The 26,610-nt window shown below is 41.4% G+C and overlaps 1 protein-coding gene across 2 annotated transcripts in view; it reads right to left on the bottom strand.

Moving 5' to 3' along the window:
• Positions 1-14,707: 14,707 nt before the first annotated feature.
• JAG2 (jagged canonical Notch ligand 2) overlaps positions 14,708-26,610 on the bottom strand; it is a 70,541-nt gene continuing 58,638 nt past the window's right edge. For both annotated transcript variants that reach the window (XM_069734100.1, XM_069734110.1), the window contains 14 exons: positions 25,690-25,840; positions 25,270-25,434; positions 24,967-25,080; positions 24,742-24,855; positions 24,543-24,656; positions 23,643-23,759; positions 21,545-21,572; positions 20,617-20,702; positions 20,138-20,251; positions 19,916-20,031; positions 17,567-17,809; positions 16,683-16,814; positions 15,534-15,690; positions 14,708-15,425 (listed from right to left, as the gene is read on the bottom strand). In XM_069734100.1, the coding sequence (XP_069590201.1) occupies positions 14,989-15,425; positions 15,534-15,690; positions 16,683-16,814; positions 17,567-17,809; positions 19,916-20,031; positions 20,138-20,251; positions 20,617-20,702; positions 21,545-21,572; positions 23,643-23,759; positions 24,543-24,656; positions 24,742-24,855; positions 24,967-25,080; positions 25,270-25,434; positions 25,690-25,840 (2,088 nt within the window). In that variant the 3' untranslated portion in view covers positions 14,708-14,988. The remainder of the gene's footprint in view (positions 15,426-15,533; positions 15,691-16,682; positions 16,815-17,566; positions 17,810-19,915; positions 20,032-20,137; positions 20,252-20,616; positions 20,703-21,544; positions 21,573-23,642; positions 23,760-24,542; positions 24,657-24,741; positions 24,856-24,966; positions 25,081-25,269; positions 25,435-25,689; positions 25,841-26,610) is intronic.

The raw sequence follows: 26,610 nt of genomic DNA, 5'->3' as shown, positions 1-26,610 counted from the left end.
GGTCTGCACATGTGTCTTCTTGAGCAGGGCGACATTCCTGCATTGCAGGATTTTAAACCTTTATGGCGCAATGTTAGCAATAGTTTTCTTGGCGAATGTGGTCCCAGCTGCCTTTAGATCGTTAATAAGTCCCCCCGTGTAGTTTTAGGCTGATCTCTCACCTTCCTCATGATCAAGGTGAAATTTTGCATGGTGCCCCAGATCCATGACGATTGACAGTCATTTTGTGTTTCTTCCATTTTCTTGCTATTGCACCAACAGTTGTCTCCTTCTCAGCCAGCATCTTCCTTATGGTTTTGTAGTCCACTCCAGCTTTGTGCAGGTCCATGATGTTGTCCCTGACATGCTTAGAAAGTTATTTGGTCTTCCCATGTTGTAGAGGTTTGAGTCTGACTGATTAATTGAGTCTGCGGACAGGAGACTTTTATAAAGGGGACTATGTAAGACAGCTGACTTTAATGCAGGTAACGAGGAGCGTCTAACTGGTCTGTAGGAGCCAGAACTCCTAATGATTGGTAGGGTATCAAATACTTATTTCTCATGCAAAATGCAAATAAATGTATATAATTTATGCAATCTGATTTTCTGAGTTTTATTTTTGATATTCTATCTCTCAATATTAAAATTAACCTACCCTTAAAATACTTATTTCCCCCACTATACATGGTGTTCAAAGCTTTGGTGTTCCCAACAGAGACAACTCCAGATATCATCAAAGTATTGGGGGTACAGAGTGTTGGCCATCGAGAACCCTATTAGGCACCAAATAATCTGTTCAATCTAATGCTTAAAAATCTCCTTAAAGTTGACTTCACTTGTGCCCCTGCTCTATTGTACCCAATCGTATACGGATTATAAGGCTCTTTTATTGACCTAGAATTATCTCGCTGCCACTTCACGGACATTATCCTACTTTATGTAGCCGCCTTCCTACTCCTATCAGCCAGTACCATGGTCGCACTCTATCAGGTTACACTTTCGGCAAATTTCAATGTCTTGACTGTTCCAAAAAGGAGAAATCAGCCACACATCTTGTGCATATATATATATATATTTTTGATTATTTTTACTCTTACTGACTTCATTGTGGGACATTTATTTGCTTCTAAAATTGTAGGTTAGAGCCAACATGATATAACTTTGTGTATAGGATCTTCACCCCTGGCACTCAAGGACGACTTGGTGAAACGCATCAATTATTCAACTTCAATCAATCTTGTAATTTTCACTTCCCGTTCATAATAGATGGAATTTTTGCTTGTAGGCTTTATGCCGGCTGTCTGAAAGCTGCAAAATGATCCATAGCAAATTTCTTGCAATTGTAATATCCTAAAATGTTTTAGAATTATTTATGACATGAACAATACTTAACATGCGTGTATATATATATATATATATATCTATATATATATATATATGTCTGTTACTTATATATACAGAGTATGTGGCATGGCTAGATGATTTGTAATCAAAAGTTTTGTGCACCCCCTGCCCTATGAGAATCTAACTTGTAATGCCATTCTGTCTGTCTCCCCAGCCATGTAGTTGAAGACATGTTTGTCTACGGTGGTGGCTAGAGATGAGCGAACCTTTCAAAGTTCAGTTCAGTGAACGTCCCCATGTTCACTCACATGTACAGGTCCTTCTCAAAAAATTAGCATATAGTGTTAAATTTCATTATTTACCATAATGTAATTATTACAATTAAACTTTCATATATTATAGATTCATTATCCACCAACTGAAATTTGTCAGGTCTTTTATTGTTTTAATACTGATGATTTTGGCATACAACTCCTGATAACCCAAAAAACCTGTCTCAATAAATTAGCATATCAAGAAAAGGTTCTCTAAACGACCTATTACCCTAATCTTCTGAATCAACTAATTAACTCTAAACACATGCAAAAGATACCTGAGGCTTTTATAAACTCCCTGCCTGGTTCATTACTCAAAACCCCCATCATGGGTAAGACTAGCGACCTGACAGATGTCAAGAAGGCCATCATTGACACCCTCAAGCAAGAGGGTAAGACCCAGAAAGAAATTTCTCAACAAATAGGCTGTTCCCAGAGTGCTGTATCAAGGCACCTCAATGGTAAGTCTGTTGGAAGGAAACAATGTGGCAGAAAACGCTGTACAACGAGAAGAGGAGACCGGACCCTGAGGAAGATTGTGGAGAAGGACAGATTCCAGACCTTGGGGAACCTGAGGAAGCAGTGGACTGAGTCTGGTGTGGAAACATCCAGAGCCACCGTGCACAGGCGTGTGCAGGAAATGGGCTACAGGTGCCGCATTCCCCAGGTAAAGCCACTTTTGAGCTACAGAGAAGCAGCACTGGACTGTTGCTAAGTGGTCCCAAGTACTTTTTTCTGATGAAAGCAAATTTTGCATGTCATTCGGAAGTCAAGGTGCCAGAGTCTGGAGGAAGACTGGGGAGAAGGAAATGCCAAAATGCCTGAAGTCCAGTGTCAAGTACCCACAGTCAGTGATGGTGTGGGGTGCCATGTCAGCTGCTGGTGTTGGTCCACTGTGTTTCATCAAGGGCAGGGTCAATGCAGCTAGCTATCAGGAGATTTTGGAGCACTTCATGCTTCCATCAGCTGAAATGCTTTATGGAGATGAAGATTTCATTTTTCAGCACGACCTGGCACCTGCTCACAGTGCCAAAACCACTGGTAAATGGTTTACTGACCATGGTATTACTGTGCTCAATTGGCCTGCCAACTCTCCTGACCTGAACCCCATAGAGAATCTGTGGGATATTGTGAAGAGAAAGTTGAGAGACGCAAGACCCAACACTCTGGATGAGCTTAAGGCCGCTATTGAAGCATCCTGGGCCTCCATAACATCTCAGCAGTGTCACAGGCTGATTGCCTCCATGCCACGCCGCATTGAAGCAGTCATTTCTGCCAAAGGATTCCCGACCAAGTATTGAGTGCATAACTGAACATTATTATTTGTTGGTTTTTTTGTTTGTTATTAAAAAACACTTTTATTTGATTGGATGGGTGAAATATGCTAATTTATTGAGACAGGTTTTTTGGGTTATCAGGAGTTGTATGCCAAAATCATCAGTATTAAAACAATAAAAGACCTGACAAATTTCAGTTGGTGGATAATGAATCTATAATATATGAAGGTTTAATTGTAATCATTACATTATGGTAAATAATGAAATTTAACACTATATGCTAATTTTTTGAGAAGGACCTGTATATATTGAAAGGTGTAGTCAGAGTAAAGATAGGTGGTTATATCTTTCCTGAAACATTCATAGTAATATGCAAGTAGCTAGGTCTTAATTCAGCCGGCATCCCACAAAGGGTATAAGATGAGAGCCAAACAGTGTTTGGCTGGAGAAGACAAGTCATTCAACAAACAATTTAAGGCTTTTTGATCCCAACAAAAAATGAGCCCGAGTGCTTTAGTGAGTTCTGAACTGTTCTTACAAATTACAAGACATTTCTTCTGATTGAGTTTGGCCACCAATGATCTTGGGCAACAGTGGTACGTTGTTAAATAAAACAAAAATGATATATTAAAACTATTACATCTTTTAAGGCAAAGTTTCTTGTAGAAGGAAGTGACGGTTGTGGCAATGTTCACATCTCGTTATTTGAATACTTTTGTATATTTAATCAGTAAAATTCCTGGCACATGCCAAACAAGTGACCCTTTGGTGTACACTAGACTGAATGCTTCGGCTCAGCATGGGACCCAACACAGGAGACGCCTCCTCGTTAATCATATTACCGGCGAGAGTGAATACCGACACAAAGTATAGGCAGTGAATCGAAAAGATGGCCAGAGCAAATAATTGAGTAGGTCCTGCATGACTGCATGTGTGCACAGATACTTTACAGAGTAAGCAAATGTTAAGATCATATCCATTCATTTATAATTCAGTGTATAATAGCTGAGTCACAAGCCAGGATCAAACACGACCAACGCGTCTTCTCTTTGGAAATGCAAATTCCTAGTGACGACGACACTTGCGGCTGTATTTAGCTCATTACGGAGTTCCAATGCTCTTGGATCGATGCCAACTTGTAAATACTGAACCATCAAATATAGCAATTTATAGAAAAAGCACATGACATTTCTATGTTGTGTTTCCACATTCCCCCTCTTATTCATGTAACGGCAGAATATTAAAGGGATTTTCCATCTATTACTAAAAGGTATCACAGGCTCCATATTCAGGTGCTTCTCACAAAATTAGAATGACTTTGGGGTTTTCATTGGCTTTAACCCTGCTGTTCTGTTGGTCAAAAATGACCGACTTTGAACTTCAATATTCTTTAAAATATTCAAGATGCGGCTCTGAAACCCGTGGCCGACCGACCCATCCTCATTTAAGTCAATCAACCACAAGTTTCAGAACCGCATCTTGAACACCCCAAAAAATACCAAAGTTCAAAATAGGTCTCCCCAGACCGAACAGAACAGCAGGGTTAAGCCATATTAACAGAAATAAACACTTGAAATAGATCACTCTGTAATCACTTTATATGAGTTTCACTTTTTGTACTGAAGAACTGAAATTAATTAACTTTTTGATGATATTCAAATTTCTTGAGAACCACTTGTAGCTTAAAATAAAGGGTACATCATTCTACTTTAAAGGTGTTTTCCTATTTTTTGTTCTCAGGAGCGCACAGCTCCCATGCCGTCCAGCACCCTGCTTGCCAGGTAGTGGTGCGCTCCTGCAGACTTACAGTTCGGGCTGGTAGAAGGACGGAGCTGCTGTCCCATGCTACAAAGTTTTGCCGTCTAAAGCATCAGAGAAGTGCAGGAGTACTAAAGATGGCCGCATCCAGACAGCTTTAGAGTTGTGCATGCACACTGTATAAGAAAATGCTTACGAGAGCGCACTGCTTGCCTAGGAAACTACAGAGGTGATCGGTAATCTTAGAGCTCACTGCATAGCTAGAAAATAAAAAACCCCGCTGTTCTCAAGAACGGAGATGATTTTTAAGAAATAAATTGCAATGTTACTTGCTTGTTTATACAAGCGTTTGGTCCATGCAATGCTTAAAGGGCTTGTCTCATTTTCATAAATGGCTAAAGTGTAAATTTGTTAGATAACAAAGACCAATGGAGGACCAGAAACATGAGCACTAGTGATGTCCGTTCCTTCCTGTCCTTTATTACATCCATGTTTTAACAAGCTGGGCTACCTAGGGAATGTCCCCAACACTTGAGGCTTGGATTATTTAGGTGCTTATTAATGACTAGATGGTGGCCCGATTCTAACGCATCGGGTATTCTGGAATATGTATGTAGTTTATTAAAATCCCGCGCCGGGGCGCGACCAATCAGTGAAGCGTGGTTCAAATCCCGTGCCAATTCGCGGCCGGACTGCGCCTGTCGCTGATTGGTCACGGGCAGCTGGCACGACCAATCAGCGACACGGGATTTCCTTTACAGACAGTTAGATGATTATATTTATAGATCAGTAAATGTGTTGGAATAATGTGTTATCCGAGCATGCTTGGGTGCTAACCGAGGGTCTTCGGGATGCTGGCAAAATATGTTTGAGTACCAGCGGCTGCATGTCTCGCAGGCTGTTAGGCTAAGTTCACATTGCGTTAAAGCAGCCCATTCAACACATGCGTTAAACGGGCTGCATTCACAAGTGCCAAAATGTGATCGCGCTAGCGCATAGATCTAGCAGATGCTCTATCTGCGCTAGCAGTGACTCACCCGGAAACGCTGCAGCCTGCATCCAAGGGTCCATCACTCAATGACGGCACATCGCTAGCGCATGCCCATTTTGGGCGTGCACAAGCGATGCATCTGAAATCGGGCTTAATGGCGTTAACGGGCCTTATGCCGCAGTGTAACGCAGTCAGTCTAACGGACTGCCTATAACAATGTGAACCCAGCCTTAGACAGCCACAACATATGCAGAGATTTCCTGTTTGTTAGACAATCTCTGCATATGTTGCAGCTGTCAAACAGCCACGAGACATGCAGCCGCGGGGACTCGAACATATTTTTCGAAGATCCTCGGTTAGCACCCGAGCATACTCTGATAACACCATATCCCAACACGTTCACTCATCATTAATGAGCACTTAAATAATCCAAGACTCAAAAGTGTTAACTAGCTGGACTACTTAGGGAATCTTCCTAACACATGGATGTAATAAAGCAGGGGTCCCCAACTCCAGTCCTCAAGGCCCACCAACAGGTCATGTTTTCAGGATTTCCTTTGCATTGCACAGGTGATGCAATTATTACCTGGGCAAGACTAAGGAAATCCTGAAAACATGACATGTTGGTGGGCCTTGAGGACTGGAGTTGGGGACCCCTGTAATAAAGGACAGAAAGGAACATATATAAGGTTTTCTTTATTAAATCTGCAAAAATTAAAATAAAGCAAGTAGGTATGGGATGAAAGGTGTATTGTAAACATTTTATACAGACTTCATAGCTGTGGTTAAAGGGAATCAGTCACCCCCCAGGCGGTTTTAACTAAAAGAGCCACCTTGTGCAGCACTAATGCTGCATTCTGTCAAGGTGGCTCTTTTACATGGGGTCCCTGCCAACACTGAAATAATAGTTTTTAAAATTTGCCCCTCATACCTGCAGTTTGTCAGGGGGGCATGTCTTTTCCCCACTGACACAAACGCCTCCCAGCCGTCAATCAAGGCCTCCGTGCGCTGCCTCCATTTCCTTCCTGAACGTCCCCGGCGCCTGTGCTGTAAATGTTTTTTCGGGCATGCGCAGTTTGCAATGCCCTTAGACTCCCATCACATGATGGGAACTTACAGTGCAGGCACCGGGGACATTCAGGAAGGAAATGGAGGTGGCAACCCTTTAAAGGGGTTGTCCTGGATTAGAAAAAGATGCCAAGTTTCTCCCCAAAACAGCACCACACCAGTTAATGGGTAATGTCTGGTATTCCAGCTCAACCCCATTCACTCTATTGCATCAGAGGTGTGATGTCAGACACCTCTCATAGACAGATTTGGGTGCTGTTTATAAAGACCTTATAACCCCTTTAATGAAAGGCACCTTTTATCTGTCAGAATATCATTTGCCTGGTCAAACCCCTTGGTCTCTCCATTAACTGGCTTATCTACCTCGCAATAAAGAGATTTACAAGAGACTGGAAACAAAAGGGTTACAAGTGCGCTGCCATAGGAAAGCTCATGAGGAGACTGGAATCCAAGGTTGCGGTTTATTCAATGCGTTTCGAAGTTTCAAACTCCATCAGAAAAACCCATGGTTCTGATGAAGAAGTGTGAAACTTCAAAACGCATTGACCAGTAAACCGCAATCTTGGATTCCCGTCTCATGAGCTTTCCTATGGCAGCGCACTTGTAACCCTTTTGATTCCAGTCTCTTGCAATTCAAATACCATAGCGTTTGAAGCAGCCTAACCTTTTTTTTTTTTTTAGTGGTTGTGAGCACACAGTCCAATCAGGTGAACACGAGTGCCCACAATTTTCCCACTTATCCAGATAATACCCTACCGCCCATTTTGTGCTTCCAAATACAGGACACCCCTAGCAACAGAAAGACACATTCAGACCCATTCACAAAATAAATATACCTAAAACTAAAATTTAAACAGGACGCAAAAAAAAAAGTACCGTAACAATTAGTCTACATATAAATCTAGAACGGATAAGGATTTTATACTTTGTGCCCCTGATCCTATTTATCAGCATGGAACATTTAGAGAGCACATTAGCACTTTACTGGAGGTTCTCCACTTAAATTGTGTAAAAAAGAAAAAAAAGAAAGATTAAGACGACAGCGGGACTGACGGGCCACCTCGATAATCTCAGTAAAGGTCAGTGCAAATCAGTGTGACAACCTGGCAAGTGATGGGCTGAAGGTGTAACCACCGAACAATGGAGCTGTAATCCCTATGAACCGACAATGCTGGAGCAAGTATTTTTTCTTAGGACTATGCATGAGGCGCTCCCTTTGGTTTTCCTCCTGGAAATATGAATAAATTGACAACTAGGTGTTACCATTGGTTTTGTTATTTAGACATTCACCAAATTAATTCAACAAAATTAATAAAGGGGATGGGAGAACTACAATACCCAGATAGATTAGCGAAATTAGGATTATTTAGTCTAGAAAAAAGACGACTGAGGGGCGATCTAATAACCATGTATAAGTATATAAGGGGACAATACAAATATCTAGCTGAGGATCTGTTTATACCAAGGAAGGTGACGGGCACAAGGGGGCATTCTTTGCGTCTGGAGGAGAGAAGGTTTTTCCACCAACATAGAAGAGGATTCTTTACTGTTAGGGCAGTGAGAATCTGGAATTGCTTGCCTGAGGAGGTGGTGATGGCGAACTCAGTCGAGGGGTTCAAGAGAGGCCTGGATGTCTTCCTGGAGCAGAACAATATTGTATCATACAATTATTAGGTTCTGTAGAAGGACGTAGATCTGGGTATTTATTATGATGGAATATAGGCTGAACTGGATGGACAAATGTCTTTTTTCGGCCTTACTAACTATGTTACTATGTTACCTACACCATGTGATTCATCAGCAATTACTCGATGGTGACAGACTGTAGGAGGCACAAACAGGTCCTCTTCTTTAGAGGTATTCCCGCTTAAACAAGGTATAACCGTTAGATCGGTGTGCGGCTCACTGCTTGTTGCCAGAACAAGTGTTTACCCGTGGCCACAATCCACTGTGGATACAAGGATAGCCAAGTGTTGCAGTTGGCTATGTTCAGGTAGCTTTAGACACTCAAATAGAGGAGCAGGCAACATGTCCATCCAGCTGCACCATAAACTGTTCCTGCCCGTAACCAAGGGAGAACAGGAGAAAGAAGACCGCCATCCTCAAACCAATTGGGTCCCAAGATGGCAAGCACGACGATCTAATAGTTATCCAGTGTATCGGTAATTTGTTTATTTTGGAATATCCCTTGATAATGTTATGTGGTAGCCCCATATAAATCAAACAGATCGAAATATCAAATGCTGCACAGGTGAAACGAGCCAGAGGAGGATCACATCTGTACAGTGACTACATCAGTAGACCCCAAATCCATCTTCACATTGAGGATTGAACACACAGAGCTGAAAAACTCCTGGCAATGGAAAATTCCCCTGATATTTGTAGTGATAGAAGATCAACATGAATGTGGAAAATCCAAATCCATGTGATTATCCGGCTGGATTTGGAAAACGCAAATCCTCCTGACCTCTATACTCTGGAGAGAGGCTGACCATGTTAGTTTCAATCAAATGAGTGACAACGCAGTTGGAATGCTTCCAAATAAACATTTCCATTAATATCGGTCCTTTAAAGTGATGCATTTGGAATGGTTACTTGGTGTAAATGTGTAATTCCTAATTACGGTCTCTCTACATCATGGGGGCCTGGGCTCATTACTGTAGGAGGGTATGTTCACACAAAAGATTCTGGACGTATTAATGTGGCACCAATTCTGTTCCAAAATCTACGTTAAAACAAAAAAAAAACAAAAAACAAAAAAAACAAACAAAACAAAAAAAAGCTTAAATGGGGTATTCCCATCTCCAAAATCCTATCCCAATATGTATTAGGATTAGTAATAATAATAATAATATTAGCCAATACCTCCAATTAGAAATGTAGTATAGTTTTTCTGATTCGCTTTGTCCCTTTCCTCATGTGCTGGCATTGCAGGACCTTAGGTATCCATGGTTACAACTACTAGCTGTAAGCCAAGGTCCTGCAATGACTGAACATGAGAAAAGACATAGCGAATCAGAAGAACTATACTACATTTCTAATTGGGGGTATTTGCTAATATTACTACATATTGGGGTAGGATCTTGGAGATGGGAATACCCTTTTAAGTCTGCTTACATGAATCTTACATTCATTTGAATGAGACAACGTGCTTACTGGAAATGTGCATTGGAAACTATGGCGTCAACAGCATAATACTTTCCTTTAAAGGGGTTGTCCACTTTGTGTGTTGGGGGTATATGATTTTGTGACAATTATAGGTTATTCTCTCACGCCACGTTCCTCAGACCATAGAGGTGTCTTGGTCACAATGTGGCAGCTGATGGTGGAGCCTGTGACCAGACCTGTTCATCTTCTCCAATGAAAAAAAAAAAACACAGATTTTATTCCATGTGTTCTAAAATTATTTGAAAGAGGCACGCGGACAAGTCTGGTCACAGGCTTGTCTATTAGCAGACATTTGGTTGACGGGAGAGCTGTGCACTCTGTGAGAAAGGAGACCGGGTCATACAAAAAAAAAATAAAATAAAAAAATCATGTCCCCGACTTATCTGGTAAAAATATAAAAGTGGACAACCTCTTTAATTAATGTGCATGTTATTGCAATACCTGCCTCAATAGTAAATGCCAAAATTTTCCAGTTTTTATTTTTACAACCCACTTGCCACTTTGTTTTACAAAGGAGGCAAGTCTTAGGCTGCCGTCACACTAGCAGTATTTGGTCAGTATTTTCCATCAGTGTTTGTAAGCCAAAACCAGGAGTGGGTGATAAATGCAGAAGTGGTGCATATGTTTCTATTATACTTTTCCTCTTAGGCTGCCGTCACACTAGCAGTATTTGGTCAGTATTTTACATCAGTATTTGTAGCCAAAACCAGGAGTGGGTGATAAATGCAGAAGTGGTGCATATGTTTCTATTATACTTTTCCTCTAAGGCTGCCGTCACACTAGCAGTATTTGGTCAGTATTTTACATCAGTATTTGTAGCCAAAACCAGGAGTGGGTGATAAATGCAGAAGTGGTGCATATGTTTCTATTATACTTTTCCTCTAAGGCTGCCGTCACACTATCAGTATTTGGTCAGTATTTTACCTCAGTATTTGTAGCCAAACCAGGAGTGGGTGATAAATCCAGAAGTGGTGCATATGTTTCTATTATACTTTTCCTCTAATTGTTCCACTCCTGGTTTTGGCTTATAAACACTGATGTAAAATACTGACCAAATACTGCTAGTGTGACGGCAGCCTTAATGGGAGTGGATGTGGCTTCCTGCTGCTCAACAGAATCAATGGAATTTATGCCAGACATTGGCTTAAAATGTAGTGAAAATCTGCTATTGCTTTTTCTGGTGCAGAGACAGACAAAGAGGCTCCAAATAAGTTTAGAAAGAGGCGTAGGCCTTTATTTAATCTTACTTCAGCTTCAGTAAAGAGCAGTGGGAATAAAATAAGACATAAACTGGCCACTTTAATCTGGTGACCGGTCCTCTTCATGCCCTCCAATACACGGAACAAATGTCTACCACTTGGTGGAAGCAGAAGAGTAATGTGTACATAGGCCCCCTGGATCATTTGTCATGGGGTGAGAAGGATTGCAATAGAGAATTCGAGGTTAACGGACATGTGAATAGGTTTCATCAGAGACTGGTAACCCCAGATACTTGGAGGTCAATAGACAATTAATTGATCACATGGCGAAGTTATACATGAAGGTTTTGATGCAGATTGGAAAACTACACCTACTCCCAACCCTCGAAAAGAACAAAAAAAACTTCACAAGTAAGAGACAAATTTTTAACATTGTTATAAAATGCTTTAATAAATAGTGTTTTTTTCTGAAACTTTTTTTTTTTTTTTAAAGAACATGTCAACCAAAATGCACTGAACAGAACAAGATCCTGCTAAGCAATTCTTGTATAAAATAATTATTTTCAAGCATTCACGGTCATTGGCCAGAGTTTACACTTTCAGATACGCCCCTCCCCCACATCCCCTCCCCCTAACCCAACTCCCGCTGGTAATCAGTCAGTAAGGATGTAGCTTTTACGCCGATACTACCATTAGAGGAGAGAAATTAAGCAGCTTGACATACTATGTAAATAATAAAGCCTTAAAAAAAAATAAAAAATACAAAAATAACTGCTGAAGCCATATTTATGAACAGCCGTGTTTCTCGTGAGGTAATCCAACCTATTGCGTTCGCTGCCTTTTCCCTTTTTATTTTGAGGGAAAAAAATAAATTTTAACAGAAGAAAAAAAAAAAAATTGTTCCCTTCATTAGGCTTGTCATATAAATGAAAAAAAAAAAAGTATCACCACTAAAAATGGTTCGCAAAAAAAAAAAAAAAAAAAAAATGCTTGAGTCTGTGACGTCACCACCGCCCACATTTCGAGCAAAGCCCCCCTCAAAAAAATAAGCACTTGGGCTCAAACGTTTCTCTACTCTATATACACTGATCTGTCACAGCATAGGCACTCCTAACATCGATTAAGACCCAACTTCACACAGACCTAAGAATTTAGGGGGCGACTCCAGGGAACTCCATTTCCTCTTCCATGCCACATTAAGATCTACCTCATCTGATTGGATAGTGGCCATCACTTCTTGCACATATTATCCATAATCCCTAAGCATCCCATTGGTCTTCTGACCCCCAAATTACAGCATCGTACATGCCTATGGGGTCAAGTAGGGCATTACGGCCATAATAGGGAAGAAAAAAAATATATAAAAATAGGACTACAACATGGTCGTGTTAACCTTCCCTAGCAGGAAAGAAAGCCAATAAGGTGGGGTATGCTGTATAAGTAAAAAAAAGTGGAGTTTTTTTTTCCTGGTTGCAAAGACAGCACTAATTTACATGGGCTGTGGCTGGTATTGTGTGGTGCCAAGATGCAATACCAGAAATATCCCATAAATAAGAGTGAAACACGCTTTCTGATAAACATTATAGCTTAGGATTTTTTTCCTCTTAAGATCCCAGGTTTACAAGTTTTGGTTTTTTTTTTTCCATTTCAAGCAGTTTTACACAAAGTGTTGTGACTGGAGAACATTTCTGCTAGTGCAGGGCTGGAACCACACATGCAAGTCTTGGAGCAGGGTTTTAAAAGGGATATTCCCATCTCCAAGATCCTATCCCAATATGTGGTAGATGTAGCAAATACTTCCAGTTAGAAAATTTGGCATAATTCTTTTGATTAGCTAGGTCGCTTAACCCATGTCAAGGGCATTACAGTAGCTTAGGTGTCCATGGTTACGACCACTCAGTGAGTAAGTTGTTAGTGGTGGTAACCATGGATACCCAAGCTACTGAAATGCCCTGCACATGGGGTAAATGACATAGCGAATTAGAAGAACTATACTACATTTCTAATTGTAAGCATTTGCAAATATTATTGTCAGGGGTGTCAAACTGCATTCCTCAAGGGCTGCAAACAGGACATGTTTTGAGGATTTCCTTGTACTGCCGAGGTGATAATTTAATCACCTACACACAATGATTGCAGCACCTTGTGCAAAGCTAAGGAAATCTTGAAAACACGCATGGTTTGCGGCCCTCGAGGAATGCAGTTTGACACCCCTGATTATTGTTACATCCACTAAAATGTTGGGATAGGATTTTTGGAGGTAGGAATACGCTTTTAAGTCAAAGCTGAGCAGTGTAAGTCCTTCCTTTATAAGATATTTTCTATTCATTCCAGAATCTACTTTGGGCATTGGCTAAAAAGACCTACATCAAAAATTGCACAAAATGACCCCAGGTTCTACCGTCTGAGAAAAGCCTGGCCATACAGCATCCCCATACATACATGGACACCAAGGAACGCATGCCATGGGCAAGGAAGGTAAAGGAAGGAGATCCAGATTTGCACAGAATTAGAAAAAAGGCTGCTTTCTTCCATTAACAGCCCCCCACCCATTCATTTCAATATAGCCAATCCAATTGACAGCTATTGGGAAGAAAGCAGCCGCATATCTAACATTTAGTTGTCATTTTTGGGTTTTGAGTGAAGTTAGGTTTTAATCTTTTTTTTAGTGAAGATGGACATTTAAAAAAAAAAACTAAAAAAAAATATATATATAAAACCTCCCTTCTGAGACATAAATTAAAAAGGAATGGCATAAAACAAAGAACAGAAGAAATTCTGAAATATTGTTAATAAATCAAATATACAGAGGGATTCCTTCAATATATACATATTTACAGAACATATGTTTACAATGAGAAAATAAACGTCTCTATAAAGGAGGACCCTAGCGCTCTGCCAGTCACATATGACATTTGTATAAAGCAGAAGGTAGTCTTTGACAGTTGCTAAAGAAAAAGTTTAATCTCAAGGCACTTGTCACATACATCAATACTGCAATCCTAAAATAAAAAATAAGAAAAACAATAAAATTAACCAGAATAAAATAAATAATAAAAAAAAAAAAACACTTAAGTCATAGATTGCCTTGTCGCATTAATGCTGTGCCTGTTAAAAAAACAAAAACAAAACAAAACACAAAACAACAAAACAAAAAAAAACACAAACAAAAAAAAAACAACAACCCGAACTTGTAAGGCAATACGTTTGTCAGGACCAGTGCTGGAAGCAAAGTTAATCTAGACCTATGTAAGAGTTGGGCATGGATTTTTTTTTTCCTACTGCCTTGTCTACAAAAAATTGCAAAAACACTGGACAGAGACAGGAAAGATATTGGGGGAAGAGGAGGGGTACGGTTTAAGAAAAAAAAAAAAAAAAAAAAGGTGAAGTCACTTATTTTCCTCAACCTGGAGGGGCTGGACGTCGTCATTCAATTATAAAACGTTAAGAAAAAAAAAAACAAATCTTGTAAACAACTGTACAGTCTTTGCATAAGAAAAATGTACATTAGATAACAACAATCCTCGATTGAAGAGGATATAAAGCAAACTTTATAAAAAATAGCAACTATCAAAGAACTTTTCTTTTTTTTTTTTTTTTGCCTTTTTTACATAGTCACAAATAATTTATAGAAAGACTACAGCAACAAATAGAAAAAAAAAAAAAAGTAACTTGTTTTTTACATTATATAAAGAAATTGGGAGTCCAGACTTTAGTCCTGAACCACTTGTCCAGTGAAAAATAGGGCCTGGCAATTATTGCCAAGGAACAAGGCCATGACGCCAACTAATGATGGAAGGGTCATTCAATTGGAGATGAATCCTGCGTCTCTCCTCGTCCCATTCTCAGCATAGGTCCATTCCGTGTATACAGAAACGGCTTTGCTTCCTTCAGTGGGGTGTGTTCACATTTTTAACACATCTGTTGTCCACTTTGTCGAGACTTGTCCGATGTGGTTTACTTTTTGAGCAGTCACTATCCCCTATGCTTGTGTAAGCCTTTGTGTACGACTGAGGGAGGCAATCGTCCTCCTCTGTGTCCTCCTCCTTATCCACCATGTCCTCTTTCACCCCCTCTTCTTCACCAGAAGTTCTTTTTTGAATATGAAGAAGATTTTTGCATTCATATTGAATGTCTCTATAAGGCACCCGTATTGGGTTCCGTATTGGATTTAAAGGTTGGCGCTGGTTATTTGCTTCTTCTTCTTGGCGAGCCTCTCGCCGTCTCTCTCGCTCTTTTCTTCGCTTTCGCGTCCACCAGACACATATGCTTATACAAGTCATCCAAACTATGCCAAACACTACACACAGCACCGGGACAAGGTAATCTAAAAGGAAAACAATTAAAACAAGGGTTTAGATGAGAAATCATATAGGACACGTCTGACGTTTAGATGGAAGAGCACCATACATAGGTGGAAATGGAGATTACTTACCTGAACTGGAGCCATCGACTACTGTTGTCTCAACTTTGACTTCCGTGACCGCTAACATGACTGTACTGTTCTGTCGTTTGGTGATGGCATTGACAATTGTATTGGCGGCGTTCTGAATGAGACTGGCGTCTTGATTGTCCACTTGTGAGACGAGTGCCTGAAAGAGGAAAAAAACAAACAAAACATGATTCACCTGAGCAGACTCTTAAGGCTACAAGCTTGGTTGAGGGATCTACCCAACGGTCCTGAACAAGTGAAAGTGCCTCTCCATTATTCACTTAGATGTCTCACTTAAGAAGATCTCCGTTCTTCCAATAGACAGATCCCAAATCCCTACCAAATAACTTGTTTGAATAGCTGATAAAGAGGACCTGTCACTTGACAAATCTGTAATTACTTTACCTGGAGTAAAAGCAGCTGTTCTCCTGAATCCGGCGCAGCTTTTCTTTTGTTCCTGCGCCTCTGTTCCCGAGATATGGCCTCTTCTTCCTTGTATATAAATCTTGTCCCTAAGTGGATGTGGCCCTTAAGAAGACACCCACAAAGAAAAATGGATGACCACACCCACTTGGCTAAAGAGACAAGATTTATATCCCGGGAAAAGGGGTCGTATCTCAGAAATGGAAAGAAGCAGAAACAATGCCGGACTCAGGACAGCGGCATTTACACTAGGTAAAAAAAAGTCATCCAAATAAGGGACCATCTAAAGGACAATCAGATTTGGAGGTTACTTTTCAGTTAGTAAAAGTCATTCTTATGCTGTCCTGCGATTACGGAGCTGCACCATTCTTTATTTAACGGCAAATGTTTAGCGGAAATTTAACAAATTGATTGGATCATGGTTATCGGTCTTAAGTTCCAAAGCCCTCTGGTGCCTTGGTGGATATCCTCTCTTCCTCACCCTATGAAGCAGCCAATTGCTGCAGACTCGACTCTTCTAAACCTTACATGTCAGATATTCAAAGTAATACAATATATTCATGAAAACTCTTCCTGAGTTGCTCTTTTGCTAGAAGTTCTCCTCTCTGACTCAGAGCACTGTCCCAAATAGTGGACTTCCCTTCCAGGTTGTCCATATAAACCGCTTTTGGTGCCATGGGACAACCCCTTTATAGCTTGTCTAAAGGTTAAAAATTCAGTATTACTCACCACTGTAACCTCCACTGCTTTTTCTGCGGCGATTGTTTCATCACACAAGATGACGAGCGGCTGGTCTTCGGATACAGTCCTGATGGAAGGCAAGTAGCGGATCTCCGAGCAGATATTTTCAACTGTAGTTCCCTTAGACAGGAGCAAAGGATCAGTTAGTGTAAACCATAATGGAGATCCAAAAATAAATATTTTACCAATACGGTTTTTATTTTAGGTCCCACAACTATTTTGAGAACTGGGGTCTGCTGACCCAATCCTACCTTGTCACCAGGCAGAACTCGGTGGCAAAGGACTCAAGTTCCCAGATGTGGGACCCACACCTACCTTATCAGACTTTTACATCATTATAGTCCATGAAAGTAGAATATTCCCCTTAAAAAGGGACTGTCAGCACAGAATGACTGTTCAAACAAAGAACAGGTGCTCAGTACATCCTTGGTGTGACCAAACAGTTCAGTGCACCGGACCACCTACTTGTTTCCTGTCTGTCTATTTCCACTCTTATGACTGACAGCTCCGGCTTTATAGACCCGGCAGAGATCGATGAAAAACAAGTAGGTGGGATGATTCGTGTTTCGCCACGCTAAAGGTGCACTGAGAGCCTCCTTTTACCCTCAGTGCAGGGCCTAAGAGGGCAAAGAATGAAATGGGTCTGAAGAATACCAAAGAATTCATGCATCCATTGCCTCCGCCCCAGGGCCTGCAATAGGCATAATGTAACACCAGTATTGCCTGCAGTGGTCCTTTAAGTCATGACTTACGGCACCCATTATAGGGGTGGATTAGGCTACAATCTCATGCACAGATAAATGGCTTTGAACACTATATAAAATGTACATGTTATGACAACATAATTCCAAAGTAAATATGAGCATTTGTACCTGTGGAATTTTTTCTGGGTTGAATATTAATGTTATCCGGGCACAGTTATTATCCAGGTATCCCGAATTGGGTAGGCATTTAATCATGTGCGATCTGTCGGGGGCACTGCACTCTCCCCAATCACGGCATGGTGGTTGGAAGCACTTTACAGAAGACCGTGTCGGCTCACATTCCCGGTCCTGGGGACACTGGCTCTTATCGTGGAGTCTTTCTAGTAGACAGGGCTTTTTCCCACACCAGACCTGAAGAGAGAGCAGTGGTTAAACTACACCAAATTAGAAAGCTTAGATTTACATGAAGGCAGTGAAACCAATCTACAGAATTAAACTGAAGAGCAAAAATGTTGGCGTAGTTCTTGAAACACTGTACTTAACGTGCATCTGGAATCTGCATGTGAGGCTGCATTTACGTCTGTTTCATACACCAAAAGCGGGATTACCTGATCCAAACCAGCAACCTCAAAGGCAGGTAGTTTGGGTCAGAAGACCAGCGGCTAGTCTGGTCCTGGAGGGCTGTTCTCAGACATGTGAACGCAGTCTTTATGCATAACAGGACCACCCCAACATTCACAGTCTGTTGGAGAGGTGGTCATACATCTGCACAACAGCTTCCGTAGACCAACTGGCGCTAACGAGAGTAGTGTCTTGCATGCACAATATGGCTCCATTCTGCCATGACCCATGGAGATTACTGCACCCTTTAATGGTCCCTGCCTGAATGGAGTGCTAGTGCACAAGCGTAACCTCTGCATTGGCGTGTAGGTGATAAATGCTTGTTTGAAAGGAGCAACCCCTGTAACTTTTGGAGCCTGTGGGAAACCCACTCAAACAAATGGAGAGCATGCAGAGGGTTCCACTTGGTTGGACTGAACCCAAGACCTCTATGCTGCTGCACATCCCTGGGAAATTAGTCCCCAAACCAATTATGGGAGGCACAAATTAAGTTTATAGAAATGGAGAGACTATACACGGCACCATGAAGAGCCAAGTCATTTTTAAAAGCTTCTGGCTGCACCCCTTTGCAGAAAATCCTAACAATGGCTGGAGAAAGCTGGACTCCAAGACAGCACAGAGGCACTAATCATAGCGGTACAAGAGCAAGCACTATGTACCAGATCCATAGAAGCAGGAGTCTACCACACAAGACCCAAGGTGCAGACTATGCAAAGAAACCTCAGAAACCGTCCAACACATAGTGGCAGGATGCAAATTGCAAGCAGGAACAGCGTATACCGAACGCCACAACCAAGTAGCGGGAATTGTACACAGGAACATCTGCACAGCATATGGGCTAAGTCCACCTAAGACCAGGTGGGAGACCCCAAAGAAAGTGGTGAAGAATGAAAGGGCTAAAATCCTGTGGGACTTTGAGATCCGGACGGATAGGCAGGTGTTGGCTAACCAACCAGACATTGTGATAGACAAGGATCAGTAGACAGAAATGATAATAGATGCGGCAGTGCCAAGTGATAGCAACATCAGAAAGAAGGAGTATGAGAAGCTGGAGAAATACCAGGCCTCAAAGGAGAACTGGAGAAGATGTGGAAGGTGAAGACAACAGTGATTCCAGTGGTAATATGACTACTTGGAGCAGTGACCTTTAAGTTGGAAGAATGGCTACAACAGATCACAGGAGAAACATCTGAGCTCTCTGTCCAGAAAAGCACAATGCTGGGAACAAATAAGATCCTGCGCAGAACCCTCAAACTCCCAGGCGTCTGGTAGAAGACCAGAGAATAACCCTGTCATGGGCAGCCCAATCTCCAGACCTGAGCCCCATTGAAAACCTCTGGAATGTAATCAAGAGGATGATGGATAGTCACAAGCCACCAAACAAAGAAGAACTGCTTACATTTTTGTACCAGGAGCAGTGTGAAAGACTGGTGGCAAGCATGCCAAGACACATGAAAGCTGTGATTAAAAATCATAGTTATTCCACAAAATATTGATTTCTGAACTCTTCCTGAGTTAAAACACTAGTATTGTTGTTTCTAAATTATTATGAACTTGTTTTCTTTGCATTATTTGAGGTCTGAAAGCACTAGGGTTTTGTTTTTTGTTTTTTTTTTTATTTTTACCATTTCTCCTTTTCAGGAAAAAAAATACAAAATGTATTGCTTGGAACTTCAGAGACATGTCAGAAGTTTATAGAATAAATAAATGAACAATTTACATTTTACTCAAAAATATACCTATATAGAGAAAAATCAGACAAACTGAACATTTTGGAGTGGTCTCTTAATTTTGGCCAGAGCTGTATATACAGACCTAATCTCCATGTATTGTCATAAGAACTATAGACAGCCTTAATGTGATGGCTTAGAGGAGGATGCGCACTAGGATCCATACCTGGGTGCAGTCGATCACTCCATCCAGGCAGTGGCAGCTATTGCATTCCTCGTCCCATTTGCTCCCGTGCGGGTATTGCACTCCTTTCAGCCAGCAAGATCTTCCAAAGCCAATCACTAGCAGAAAGGAAAAAGAAAAACAGTTTAGATCTTCTGCCAAGTCATCCATATAAATGGCTTACAGGAGTCTTGGGCACTTATGTGACTACAATGCGCTAATTACCTTCCTGGCAACGTGGGCCAGCTCGTCCTGAAGGGCAGGTGCACCTGTAGCCATTGATTTCATCTATACAAGTGGCACCGTATGCACAAGGGGAAGACTGGCATTCATCGATGTCTACAAAAGACAAACAATAATAAGGCCGTGCCGGGAAGACCTTTGTCTACATAATAAAGCGTAATCAAAGATGGCAGCGCCCGCGCGGTTTACAGCACAAATTGTGCTACGCGCAGTTAGTCTTTCTGACTGATGTGCGGAGCAGCTGCTTGGGGTCTGTCATTTAATCCATTTGTCTGCGGTTTATTCAGAAACTGCATAGAATACATAGAATGGCAGGAGGCTTTTATACACTTATTGAATCTGGACATAGGAAAAACAATGATTGTTACTCAAAGCGTAACCGGTGTAGGAGCAGTTAGTAAAAATAATGATATGTTCCCTTTAAAAAAAAAAAAAAAAAAAAAAAAAAAGGTATGTCTTACTAATTCTGCAATCCGGTCCTGCAAATCCAGGTGCACATTCACAACGAAACCAGTTGACGCCATCAACACAGATCCCACCGTTATAACTGCACAGGAAAAACAGAGGAACCAGCTAAGCAACGTCTATAAAATACACCAATACTTATGCCCTGTAAGTCATGTCACACATGCAGCCCACCTGATCTAGAACTTGCTGCAGACGGGACAGAATCACGTAGACTGATAGTTTGGTGGGAAATCAATTCAGTATAAAATTTGGGCGTAGGAGTCCAGTGGGCGGGTCATACATGGAGCATATATACAGACAGCTATCAATTATGACTCCACCTACTGGACTCATAAGCTAAGAGCTTTATAATCAAATTTCTCAGCTCCTCATGCTCAAACATACTGGAAGAAGGTCAGACTTTTTATATTATGCAGCCAAAAAATTGAATATGGAACGTACTTATAATGGTTTATATGAAATCTACACTGTCAGGGTCATTGGCAATTCAAACCAAACAGGAAAAAGAGTGGCGATTCCCAGGCACTGGTGCATACATCCTTTTTGTCGCTGCTTTTTCCTGTTCGGTTTGATTACATTTCTTCCCACCAGTGTGGGGGTCAGTGGTCGGAGTTGTGCTGGGTCACAGCCCAGGCAGGTGAGCATATACAATCCTTTGCTCTCTGGGTCTTATAGAGGGTAACACACTTTAAGCGCCTTTTCTCGTTTTCTTTGCAGGGTCATAGCCAAGGTTTGGAAGTCTTAAGTTACTAAACTGCACTGGAGATTTAGTTCTGCATTTTCAGTGTCACCAGAATTAAAGGGTAATGCTGAAACCAGTGGCCAATTCTACACACAGCACAACAACCTACAGTGACGTCACATTACCAAGGTTCTATCAATGTAATAAATAGGCTAAAAATACAAGCAAATGTCACTTACCAGGGATAAGGATTGCAGTCATTTGTATCTACAGAGAGAGAAGAGAAAATGAAAATTACATTTTTTTTCCCCCCATCTCTCTAAAATACATTGAACCATTACACAGGTCTTCTAAAACAGAGCCAGGCTGCTCCATGACTGGTGACGGGACCCTCCCTCTGCAACAGGATATTTCTTAAGAGGGGTGGGGCTCAAATGTTCAGTCAGTGTGTGTGACTGCAGACCCCTGAATCCTCAGTGGGCACTTGTCAGGATTCCCCATTTGCATACTTCCAGCCACATTCTGACTAGACGTGCTCAGACTCGCTCAATTCACTTGTCCTGAGTGAGGCTGAACACGTCTAGTCGGCACGTGTCCGCCCGCTCCCAGAGAATCCTTATATCGCGCACAAAGCGAATACACACAGTGACGGCAGACATGCCTGGACAACCGCATACACAAAAATGGGTTCAAGTATCTAACACACAGGCGCAACGATTCATCATTTCTGTTGCTCCAGTTTTCGGGGAGTAATTTGCTCCTTTTTGCGGTAGCTTTAGCATTTATCCCTTATTCTGTAGTTATTTTGCGCCACTTTAGGAGTTGTCGAGGAAAAAAAAAAAAAAAAGAAATTATGAACAGATTCATGAAATGCGACTTTCCAAATGTTGAATTTTTTTTTTTTTTTTTTTTAATTTAGTGCAGCTCACTTCAGTCCCTGACTGGAGTAAGGTTTCTGGAGCAGTTTTCTATAGCAGGGGTCCCCAACTCCAGTCCTCAAGGCCCACCAACAGGTCATGTTTTCAGGATTTCCTTAGTCTTGCCCAGGTAATAATTGCATCACCTGTGAAATGCAAAGGAAATCCTGAAAACATGACCTGTTGGTGGGCCTTGAGGACTGGAGTTGGGGACCCCTGTTCTATAGGACTGCAACTTTTTAATGGATTTCAGACTTTTGGTGCTGAAGAGTCACAAAATCTGGTTAAAAAAAAAAAATTCATGGATTGCGAGCCGCATTTTAACAAATTTGAAACAAAAAACAAAACAATTAGCGAATATGACAAAAAAATCTTTAAATCGGAGATTAAGTGTGTGGGTGGAGGAGATAAAATCTCATTCTGTGAACTACTGGAGATCACACCTCTGAAATAAATAGCCCGTTTAGCAGATACATCAGTATCTGCACAACCAGCATTTACAATATCTCAAACACAAAGAAAACTTAAGAGGCAAAGTGGAACAGTCTGGGACTCATCGGATACTGGTGGAAAATCCTAGAGACAGACCATATTGGTGTAGGTGGAGACAAGACCCTAACGGCAACCTGCCACCATATTGCCTATTAAACTACCACCAGTAGGTTATTTCTTGGCGGCTGCTGAGAGCTCGCGGCCCCAACCTCTAAGGCATAGGGGCCGGGTCAGTGAGTCCACTGTAGGCGCTGCGGTGGGCCTGTACACACCCACTGGACCACTCTGTGCGGACTTTCATATAGTGAGAGTGGCGTATAAAAATGGTGCGGTATGCTAAGCTGAAGCGGGGGGACGCAGAATGGAGCATTAGGGTCCTAAATAGAGGCACACAGAGTGATGGCCATCTGAAGGCTGCTTCCCTTTTATTTTGGAGGTTAGCGATGCTTTCTGACGCATGTAACCTGCACCTATAAGCATGCATTACTGAGAGCGGTGTGCAACCAAGGCGGCTGACTTTTGCAATAATCATGCAACATTTGTAGAACTAAGAAAAGCCGAAAGAAAGGATCTCTGAGTATATCATTTAAAGGCTGGATACCAATAACCTTAGAAACGCTTATGAATGTACCAAGAAAAATTTACTAAAGCTGGGGAAATAATCCGCTGAAAAACTTTAGACCAGAGGCGATAGTTTGCATACATTTACAAGTTCTCTAACTACAGCACATCTACACCTTTAGTCTTCGTGTATTCTTAAGACACACACAAGCTTCTTTTTCGTACCCTCCGGCTATTTCCCATCCCAAATGAGTCAAAATATGTTGGCAAATAAATGAAAGGATAAAACATGTTATGAGACACACCCTATATCCTAAAGGAACGAAAGAAGAAAAAAAAAAAAGAAAAAAAAAAAGTAAAGGCTTACTCTGTGTGCAGGTACGTCCCTCCCATCCTTCTTTACACATGCAGGAGAAGGAATCTCCATTGCCCACGCACGTCCCTCCATTAGCACAGGGGTTGGGAAGACAGCTGCTGTTCTTCGCTGTAAACCAAGACAAGAGATGACTTTAGATTATTTTTTTTTTGCTTTTGGAATGTTAAAACAGATAGATATTTTCAACAATTTTCGTTCTCAAGTCCCTCAGACGGTTCTCTTCTCCTCTGTCTGTTCTCCATGCTTCGTGTGACACACAAAGCAAAGATTGAGTCAACTTATCCATTTCTTGTCCGGTTTCTGGCTTTTTATGTTGTTCCAATACACAAAGGAAATAAAACCGGTGTGTAACAATACATGTGTGATTGAAATCATTTTCTGGAACAATTTCAGGGGTGCCAGCACTTTTAGCCATGACTGTATATATAGGAAGTAAGACAACGAAATATGCAACACCGTGACATCACATCAGTTACTGCACAGCACAAGTGATACAAACGTCATCACAGACAACTATACAGTACATCACACCGATCAGAACAGATGACGGGATATTAAATACCAGCAGATGCCAAACGATCCTTCCCGTGCACTTTGGCCATTAATGGAATTATTCCAGCAAGATTTGTAGATTGACAAAAAAAAAATAGATACAAATATTTTATAATTTATACAGAAATGAGAAAATTGGTCCATTGTGTGTGCACAAACTACCGTACATCATATTGACAACAGAGTCTTCAATAAGCTGTTGCAAAGCTACGTCTTGGAAGCTGGGAGTCATAATTTTGCAGTAGCTGAAGGTAGACTAGACTGTATAAATGCAGTATAGACTGTTTGAGAACACTGCAAGTTACGCAGTCATGAGATAGAATATCTGATCGCGCTCACCTATGTTACAAGTGGCTCCTTCCCATCCAGAAGAACAGAGGCAGCGGAAAGAGTCTCCGGTATCGTAGCATGTGCCCCCATTACTGCAGGTGTTGGCGTCACATTGATATTCACCTGATAAGAACAGTGGGATATAACTAGAGTTCACTGCTAGACACTATATACTATGGACCCACATAAGGGGCAGCCTGTCACTTACGGGAATGACAGGTTTTGCCTTTCCATCCATTTTCACACTGGCAAACGAAATCGTTCACCAGATCTAAGCAGCGACCTCCGTTCTGGCAAGGATTTGGATTACAATCGTTGTAGTCTGCAGAAGAAAAAAAATAAATCAAACAAACAGTAAGACCGTTCAATACGCACAAATGCGCAACACGTGGTTAGCAAAACTGGCAAAAGAAAGTTATGGGGGTCAACTTACTGATGTCACAGAATTCTCCTCCCCAGCCGCTGGGACAAAAGCATTTAAAAGAGTCGATTTCATCGGTGCATGTGCCGCCATTCCTGCACGGATTGCCGTGGCAGTCATTTATATCTTAAAAAAAAAAAAAAAAAAAAAAAAAGGAGTACAGATTTATTTAGAAAAATGACAAAAAAGCGCAACAACATAAAAAACAATATATACATACATTTATTTATTAAGACATGAATCAATTATTTATTCTGCAAAACAAACAGATTGAACAGTGCAAGAATACCCAACTATTATTTTAATCTGACGTACTTTCATGGCAATAGGCACCAGTGAAGCCTCGATTGCAGGAACAGGTGAAATTCCCACCAGGCAGACTAATGCAACGTCCGTGAGGCCCGCAGACATTAGAGGAGATGTAACGGATATCATCCTGGGTGGCATTAGTAGAAATCGCTATTGTGCAGCTGTCTATGACTAAAAATAAAAAGAGGGACACGTTAGTGACACTGAGACGCTCACTATCAGATGCAGAAAAAAAAAAAAAAAAAACAGGACCCTGATTCACACGTCGAAATAGCAGCCAGCGACTAACATTTGCACAATGCATCCTGCACGCCGGTTTATGGCACCTTATCTCTGCATGTGGCTACAAATACAGACATGACCTAGCCACGGGGCCCCAATCATTCCTCTCCGATCTAACAGTATGGTGCTGGCACCCCCGCTTACCTTTACACAAGCCGTTTTTGCAGTGGTCTTTAAGATGAGAGCAGTTCTTGCCGTCGTAATCGTCTGAGCAAGCACAGTAATAATCGCCTCCTACGTTGTAGCAAGGAGCTTTATTCTGGCAGGGGTTCGGGTCACAGAAATCAATATCCACCTATGGGATGAATACAAAAAAAAATTTCTTACTTTAAGGGCAATGTCATATTAAGAGACATGATGGGCAACTAACACTTGTATCTGGGGATTAATTAATTTCCAAAGCAACAAGGACGGCACAGAATGGAAAAGCCCAAAGTAATGGTGCAAGCGTTTCAGCCATCGCAAGAAAAATAAATAAAGATGCAATCAGGTCTGCAATTCCTGGTGACCTGGAAAGACCAAGTCTCCTGTAATGGCTGCAGAGAATGTAAGATGCCTCGGGAGCACATCTAGGCTAAAACGCGTTGTGCAGCTTCAGATGTGTTTGGTGTGTGGCCACAAAAATACAAAGCCCCCTAACCGGAGTATTTCACCCATTATGTAATCGACATGTAGGAGATTTTCCGGTACGTCCGAGTCTGTGAATCCAAAAGGTGCAGTTTACCACAAGATTAGACACAGAATGGCGAGATGAGCCAGATCTTGATAAGGCTCTAATAGTAGACATGGAAACTAGATTATCCCCATGCTTAAAAAAGCCAGACCTGAAAATGAGGGAAGCCAAGAATCCCGTCAACCCTACACTTTCCTCCCTGGGTCCCATGTTCTCATATGCTAATCTGCAAACACGGAGAAAGAAACAAAACAAAACCTCCCTGCATCTGATCCACCATCAGGCCGTATATTGCATACACTGTATATAAAAGTCTCTTTAACGCATCTTACAGGGAAAAAAAAAAAAAAAATCTTCTCTGCGGCGTCTCCGCGAGTGAAACATGACAGAGC

This window comes from Ranitomeya imitator, chromosome 1 (genome assembly GCF_032444005.1).
Source record: "Ranitomeya imitator isolate aRanImi1 chromosome 1, aRanImi1.pri, whole genome shotgun sequence".
NCBI lineage: Eukaryota > Metazoa > Chordata > Amphibia > Anura > Dendrobatidae > Ranitomeya > Ranitomeya imitator.
The sequence above is the reverse complement of the archived record's forward strand: the minus strand, read 5'-3'. Positions and strand labels throughout refer to the sequence as shown.